This window comes from Eurypyga helias, unplaced genomic scaffold, assembly GCF_000690775.1.
Source record: "Eurypyga helias isolate BGI_N326 unplaced genomic scaffold, ASM69077v1 Scaffold38875, whole genome shotgun sequence".
Taxonomy (NCBI): Eukaryota; Metazoa; Chordata; class Aves; order Eurypygiformes; family Eurypygidae; genus Eurypyga; species Eurypyga helias.
Window position 1 is genome coordinate 512 of NW_010252916.1, and position 8549 is coordinate 9060.

At 38.5% G+C, this 8549-nt stretch overlaps 1 protein-coding gene across 1 annotated transcript; it reads left to right on the plus strand.

Moving 5' to 3' along the window:
* Nucleotides 1-245: 245 nt before the first annotated feature.
* Nucleotides 246-7882, plus strand: KDSR (3-ketodihydrosphingosine reductase; the record flags this gene model as incomplete). The annotated part of the gene is made up of 7 exons (XM_010152511.1): nt 246-311; nt 458-553; nt 1703-1894; nt 3707-3790; nt 5769-5852; nt 7355-7456; nt 7739-7882. Coding segments are annotated over 7 exons (744 nt in total), but the record flags the coding sequence as incomplete, so codon positions are not given.
* Between the last annotated feature and the right edge of the window lie 667 nt (nt 7883-8549).

Here is an 8549-nt window from a genome sequence, read left to right on the forward strand (position 1 = left end):
GCTTTGAAGATCCTGAAGTGTTTATTTATTCTTAATATAATCTTTATTATACTAGTGTGAGGGGGAGGGGCTCGAAGGGGGCTTTCTCCAGTGTGGGAGAAGTACAAACTGTCCTGTCAAAAAGACTTCTTGTTTTTTCTGGAAAAGATGTGCCATTGGGTTTTGTTTCCTTTTAAAAGGCTTGGAGTCAGCAGTTATTGGACTTTATCGTGTTGTAAAAATGTTCTTTCGCTTTCCTTTTCTAGGTTGTGCTGTGTATTTCTGTTGATGTATCTAAAGAGTACGAACAGGTGGAGAATGTTCTAAAACAGGTGAGGAAGTAACCGATTCACTCGTGTATCTTAAAGTTCATCTGTGTGTTGTATGTCTAACAGAAATAGTTTCTTATAGTGATACTGTGCTATAGGAGGGCTTTTTCCCTGCTAAAGAACATCTTAACCTCTCTCTCCTCTTCCAGGCTCAGGAGAAGCTGGGGCCAGTTGACATGCTTGTAAATTGTGCAGGAACATCAATTACAGGAAAATTTGAGGATATTGAAGTGAATTCTTTTGAAGTGAGTGAGCATACTTTTTTAATCTTATATAATGATTGCTTATTAAACTGTTCTGACAATGAGATTGCATTCCTGTGTGTTTGCAGACTTAGTATGGAATAGTCATACACTTGATTTGTGGTAGCTGTCAGAATTAGAATGTATCTTTAGATTTGCGAGAATTGCCCCTAATTTCTCAACTATCAGTCCATTGATGAATCGGAATTCTCATAATGATGAATTCTTCCTCTGGGATAGAGCGAATCCTTAAGATATCAAAAAAACCTGGCATGTATTTTTATAGTTTAATGCCCTCTGAAAGGCACTGAATTTCACATGGTCTATTTTTTTGTGTGTGGTGAAGATTTTTTTTTTTTAATCTGTTAAAGAAAAATTCAGCTGCTGTCATTGTTCAGCTCTGAGGTGCACAAATTGCCTGCAGCTTGAGAAGCTGCTGCTCTGGTGAACACAGACAAAAAAACCCCAAATTAAAACAAATAAAAATAAAAACCCTACCACACGCAAACCTTTGTATTTTGGTTACTTTATGCCCACAGCCCTCAGGCTCCCGCTCATGTACGGATCACACTGAGCCATCTGAAAATACTAAATAGGCATAATTATATAATGAATTTGAATCATGTGTTCTGTTGCTTGACTAGGTGATCCATTGTGTTTTAGGTCTTCTAGAGAGTAAAGTTAAAGACTTCCCCTTATCCTGCCAAAGATGAAAATCTCTGAAATGCGTAAATACGTACTATTTTTCCTGTTTCCTGTTTTAGAAAGCTCTTTAAACTTTCATTTCCGTATGTTTTCATACATCATGCGTAAATGGATTGCTTCCTGGACACTGTTTAGGTTAGGTTTTCCCTCAAACATTCTTCTTTCTTCAAAGGCCATATGGTTCACAGTATTATCAGTATGCTGAATGCTATTAAGACTTGTAGATAGACAGGATTTCTTTTGGCTTGAAGTGAGATTTTTAGCTACAAAACAGTTTATGAAGCTATAGAATAGAAAACAATTGTTGTTTCTTTTGCCAGCTGATAGAACTACAAATCTAGTGAACTTCATTGTTAAAGCAGATAAATAATAGTTGATAAATAATACCAAACAGCAGAAGGTTTCTGAATCTGTGGCTCAAATACCATGTTAATATCGTTTGTACAGCGATTAATGGCAGTCAATTATCTGGGCAGTGTTTACCCAAGCCGAGCGGTAATTGCCACCATGAAGGAACGCAGAATGGGGAGGATCGTGTTCGTGTCATCACAGGCTGGGCAATTGGGCCTGTTTGGTTATACAGCTTATTCTCCGACAAAGTTTGCTCTTCGAGGGCTGGCTGAAGCCCTGCAAATGGAGGTATGTGTGCAATAATTTAAGCATTTTTGATTGTAAAGAAAAATGGGTTTTATTTTGTTGGGTTTTTTTAACTAGCAGCACAGCACATCTTCATTTAAACAGTTCCATCTTGTGCAGCACTGCTGATAACTCTGCCCTGTGTCGGCCCTTTTTTTGGCAGCAGTACAATCCTATTGCTCTGCATGGGGTTACAGAAACTAAGCTGATTTCAGTTGCATAAGAGGGAATAGATTGAATCTGTTCCTAGAACTGAAGATGACCACATGTGCAGACTTTTTTTAATCTTTAACTAAAAGGACTTGGATTTGAAGACTTTTGAGTAAGTCTTTTTCGAGGCTCTAAGCGCAGACTGATATAGAAATCCCATGGATGCACGAGGGACAGGCCAGTGATTCCCAACTTGGTTTGTGAGGCCATGGTAAATGGTACGTGAACCATATGAAAGAGTAAAACTTGCAAGCTAGAATTTGTTGAGTGTCCACAAAAGCGGTTGTGTTGACAGTGGTTCACCCTTCTAAATTTTGGTGTATGTGAGCTTTTTATCTAAGTTTATGCTTAAGTCAAGGCTAAAAACCAACCAAACACTGTTTTCGTTATTCCATAGAATGAGGTTGGTAAGTACATTGCAGTAAGACAGGTAAAATTGGTGTGAAAATTTCTACCCTTATTCTTCTGTTAAGAATGTATGTTTTAGTTAAGTGTCTATATATTAGTGTCTGCCTTGCATAGTCCCTGTTGTTACCTTCTTCTGTTCAAGGTACTTGTATGCCCTGATCAGGATAATAATGTGGGGTAAAAGTGCCTCTAATCACTTCTGACTTGCCAAATGGAACAGCATGACTGCAGGGTCTTTCCTCAGACTGGTGGGCAGGTGCTTTTGTGAAGACTGAATTATTTGAAACTAAAAATAGGGTGTTTATGGACCTGGGATGTGATATCTCAGTAAATGTTTTCAGTATACAACATTTCATAATGTGAGTAAAAACGCGTAGTGCTTTACAACACTTGGCTTTATCTTAGCTCTCTCAATATTTCCATTAAAAGGTTCTTCACTTGTAGTGCAGTACAAATTTGCGTTGTAGTAATCTGAATAGTGGGGTAGTAAGTTATATAATTATGACACATACATACAAGTACGTAACTAAAGGCAATCATTGGCATGAGACCTTCCATTTTTTCTCACATTTTCTACTTTTTTTTTGTTCTTTGTTTCCTTAGACTTCGACCCCTTGCAAGTTTATACCATGGGTTGAAAAGCCTTGTGACTTGAGTATATCTCTTAAAGAGATCAAATTTGAGTTTTACCTTGTTGTTGTGGTTGTTTTTTCTCATATTTGTCCAGCAGTGAAAACATGTTGACATAAACAACAACAACAAAGCATGCTAATAAGCCCCAGTGAAAGCCTCTTTAGCTCTGTGTTTATGAATTTTGGGTACAGTGTTTGGTAGTGGCTTAGTGGTATGGGGTTTTTTGTTTTGTTTTTTTTTTTTAATTGGAATTAGTAAAATTATAGAGCGGAACTACTTTCATACTCCAAATATGCTTAGATGCTTAGATTTATCAAATAATTTGCTTTGAATGGAAAGTTTTTAGGTATTCTTATTAAACAAAACACAACCATCTGCTGTTTTGCCTTCTCATTTGACAAAGCTGTAAGTCATGCAATTGCTGAATATGAGGGTGACTTAACACTAGAACCAATTTAAATTCCTTCTTGCTGTATTTCTTTGGTACCAGAGAAATTTGTGAAGTTAGGAGGGACATATCTTAATACTGACAGCCTTTATAACACTTACTTTTGTATAACACAGGTAAAACCTTATAATATCTACCTAACGGTGGCCTATCCTCCAGATACTGACACACCTGGCTTTGCAGAAGAAAGTAAAACAAAGGTAAAGTGTCCTCCAGTAATACTGGAATGTTTTTAAAGCTTCACTTTAAAATGCACCTCAGACCATTCACTTTTTGTAGTGCTTTTAAATTCTTAGCATGCACTGATTTCAGGAAGCACTTTTAAACACTTCAATATTATCAATTTAAGCAGTCAGGGTTAAATCGCTTGCAGGATAATTTTGTGTGGTTTATTGTTCTGACTTTAAATGGAAGAACTCCCTGCCTTTAATGTCTGAAACACTGCAAAGTCTTTCTGTATTGTTGCGGAATGTTAAACTGTAAAAACTGCCGTCTGTTTTGATAGCAGCTCTTAAGCCGATATTAATATTCCTGTTTTGCATCTTTGATGATATGCGGTTGTTCCGATAGATGTGACGTTAAAATAAACCTGAGCTCCTTCAGTGAGGTATGCACACTAGGCCGCGCTGTATGAGTACATACGTCGCGACGCAGTTCGGTGGTGGCTGTTGTCTAGTATTAAAGTAAGAAGGAAACTCACTCGCATCGGGTTTGTAGTGCAGATGACAGTATCACTTTTCAGAAGGGTGTGTCAGCAGTTAAGCCTTTTTCATCTGGCTTTCCTTAAAAACGAAAGTTCTGACCTTCAAAATTTTAGTTGCCTCTTGTCATCTGACATGTCCCTACGCATGAAGTAGGATTCCAAAAACTGCGTCCAGGTCCCCTGTTCAGACTGAAGTATCAAGTAATCAGAGAAAAATGTGTCTCTTTCTGTTTGCGTGCTGAGAACTAGAAACCTGATACCTCAGGGTATCAGCTTTTTCAAGATTGCCCCATCGTGTATAATAGGAAATTGGGGTTGAATTCCATTTTTGTCTTTCACCCTTTGTATAGGAACCAGTAGGAATTGTATAACACAATCCTTACTTTGTCATTTCTTGATACCCATATTCTGTATTAAATGCATACTCCACACATCCACATAAAGTGCCGGAACTGGGCATCTGCAGGTACTGTATAGCTTGCATATTGTCTGGGGTTTTTTTCTTCACAATAGCCTATTTCAGGGAAATAGGGTCACCAGCAAAATGTGCTGTTTGTTTAAGATTTCTCTTTTTTAAAGAGATTTAGTGAGATCTGCCTTATTTGTCAAAAAGGTGTCTTTTGAGCAAAGATGTGCTTTCTTTCAGCATCCATGAAGTCTTTGGGTGACTTGCTCTCATCGTGAGCAACCCAGAGCTTGCTGTGCAGTTGGCTCCGTCACTCTTTTATTTGTTAAAGGACGTGAATGACATACAAGCTTCTAAATACTTCAAAGCATATTGTTTTCCATCCAGGCTTGGGGTTTTCTTTGTTGCTTTCGGGTTTGGTCTTCGGGGGTTAGTTGGTGGGTTTTTTGTTTGAATGTGGGGTTGGGGTTTTTTTTTTTGGTGAAAGAAATTGTGATTGCTAAAATAACTGCCATGATTACTTTCTTATAGTCAGGTGAAGTGGCACAAGTGCTCTATACCACAGAGAAATAAAATGCAGTGATGGATTCTGGTGGATACCAGTGTGTGGAGGGAGGGGACAGGAAAGTATAAATTTGTTTTGTAGGCCTGACATTTTTTTAAATCCTATCTTTCAATTAATTGCTGGGCAAAAAAAAAAAGCCACCCAACAACAACAGAAAAGAACTAATACAGGTGTTAAGGAGACAGTTTAAGCATTTTGATGGCATCTACTGAATATAATATACTTGGGGGGGGAGGGAAACCCACTTTTTCATATCTTATTAGTAATAAACTATAAAAGAAACTGCTCAAGGAAAAGTTGGCATTTCCCTTCATAAATAACTGTTATTTCTGAAGGTGCTTTTATCATCTTTTAAAGTGGATGTTTTGGGTAACAGATGATAACTTGCTAACAGTGATGTCATCCGTTACAAAAGACCCCAAACCAAAATTTGGCCTTCATATTTTTCTCTCCTGTGTGGTGTTAGTCAAACTTATGTTGCTGTTTTTTTCTTCCCTGCTGAAGCCCTTAGAGACGAAGCTGATTTCTGAAACTTCATCTGTTTGCCAAGCAGAACAAGTTGCCAGAGTTATAGTCAAAGATGCCATAGTAAGTAAATCATCTTTATTTTGAAGTATGTTCTTCGTTGGAAAGAGTAGGATCGCATGTAGTGCTTGTTTAAGACTGTTAAGACAATGGCTGAGCTAAACACAAATCCATTTACATGAAACAGTACTCTTGGCTGGGTAGTTACAACAGGAAGTATTTTCCTTATTCTTCTGCCAGTGCGTCCACAAATGATTTTATAAATTCTCTTGGAAGTAAAGAGTATCTGAAAGTTGTGCTTTAGACAGAACAAAATAATGCATCAGTATGATGCAATGTCTCAAAGGCAGATGGTGACTGAGTTTAAAGCACTAAACTCTATTGACTTATGTATCAAATACCACTTGTCTAACCTCGAAAGCTTGTTGGACCATCTTATTTTTCTTGAAGATGAGTTCACATAAAAATAACTACAGTACATGAAAGCAGTCTAGCTTTTTTGGCTTTTAATGTCTTAAATATTTGATTTATGAGTGGTTACATAAGATCCTGCCCTTAGTGGTTAAAGGTGTATTGGCTTTCTGAGGAATTCTGCTTATGTTTTGTGCTACGGAATGCTTGCACACTTCATAAAGCACCTCAGAATGGAAAAAAAACCCCATGAAATTTCATGTTCATAAAGCACAGCAATTGAATCCTAAAATCTAATTATTTTACAGTTCCAGATAGTCTTGATCTTCAACCCAATTTACATCTGCAGCCATTGTTCAGTTGTGAAGTTTTTACAATATTTTCACAAACACAGCACATAAATCTAAAATGATGTCTGGTTTTGGGGTGGTGAGTTCTAAAAGCAAGTGCTGTATCTCGCGCAGTGTTCTGCGCTGGTGCTTAAGGAAAACTAATCTCCTTTCTCATCTTAAGCATCTGATATTTCAACACCACGCTTTCCAGCACTTTGGATGATACATTAGTTCAGAAATGGTCTTTAGGTACTCAAGCCATCGGATGAGAGACTGAAATAGAAATTAAAAAGTAGTCCTGTACTGTAGGAACTCGCAGTCCTCTCTCTCAGGTATGTGTTGGGAAATAACCAAACCTCTCATCCTCTGCTGGTTCGCATAGATTCACTCCTAACCCTGTTTGAGGAACACCACTTTCTCTTCTCACTTCCACATTCCACAGATTTAGTCCCGCAGTGTTACAGAATGTCTGTTTTCCAGCATCAAGTCTGCTGGAAACACAGGGGAGAGAAGCCTAGGAGTCAGAGCTGTAGAGCTGCATCTTGTAAAGAAACCTGCGGTGATTTCACACGCCTCTCTAAAGAGAGGTTAGCTTCCTCGTCCGTCATGAAGTGCGTGCCTTTTGGAATCTTTGGGGTATAGCACAAAATATTTTTGGGGTATTTTGATTCTTAATTGTGTGAATGCTTTTTTTACCTAAAAGTATTTGTTAGTGGCATCGGTCAGTTACGCTCATCGAGAGTAGGTGTTGAAATAAGACACGTCATGATTTGCCACAGCTGGGTAAATTACTTAATTGCTGTTTTCCCTCTGTCCATCCAGCAAGGGAACTTTAACAGCTCGGTTGGGTCAGACGGTTACATGCTGTCGATACTGACAAGTGGAATGTCACCCGTCACTTCCATTACTGAAGGTCTTCAGCAGGTAAGACTTGGGAAGGCCCCGTAGTCACAATTTTCAGAGAGCTGGGTTTAGGAAACAGAAGTCGTATTTTCAAGCTGAAGGAGCAAGTTGGCAGGAAAGCGAAGATCACTGCTATCTGCTACTCCGTCCTGAACTGTTAACGTAGTTACGATGCTCTTCATGAGTTTTCTTGAGATTATATAACATACCTCCCTTGAACTCTTTTTTTCCGTTTCATGAGTAAATAATATGCTGCAATCCAGGATCTTAAACGAATTGAAAGCTGCTTCTCTCTGTTTCCAGGTTGTTTGCATGGGCATTTTTCGCATCGTTGGCCTATTCTACCTAGGAAGTTTTGACAGCATAGTTCGTCGCTGCATGATGCAAAGGGAAAAATCTGAAAGTGCAGATAAAACTGAGTAATCTTTACTTTGAATTGAAAGAAGAATGTCAAACAGTCCTGGACAGCTTGCTGCTCGAGTGGGACTCGGTTTTGCTCTTGAAGGATTTAGACTGGAAGTACTTGCGGATGTGACAGATGAGTCCCATTAAAAACTATGAAAGAAAACAAAAGTATGACTCCAGAAAATGCCAAACTATGCAAAAGTGTGAATCAGGATATAGGGTTGATTGGTGTTTTTGGTTTGTTTTTTTTTTTTTGGTGATTTGAGTTAGAATTTGGGGAACTTGTAAGTGATCTGCAGAGTAGAGTTTGAGAACGGACTGTGTGCGGTAATTCTGGACAAATGCTTAAGTTTTCTCACTTTGGTGCTTATGGCCAAAATAAGTACCATGGCAGACTGGGCTGAAGTAGATGGAAGTCCCCTGGACAAGTTGGTACCTTTTGCTACCATTCTGGGACTGTAATTTAGACCGTTAACTTTTTCCTTTGGCCAATCTACAGATCCTTCTGTCAATGACAGCTTTCCTTATTCTGTCCAACATGCAGCTGTGGAAACCTTAAGAGGGCAGATATATTCGTATGATCCAAGCTTTCTCAGACTGGGAGTCATTAAAAAGTATGGTCTAATAGATGCATACTTTGTAAAGGGAGATGAAGAACCCGTTCCCACAGAGAAATGCTAGGAGATGTGACCGGGTCTGTAGCTCTTCT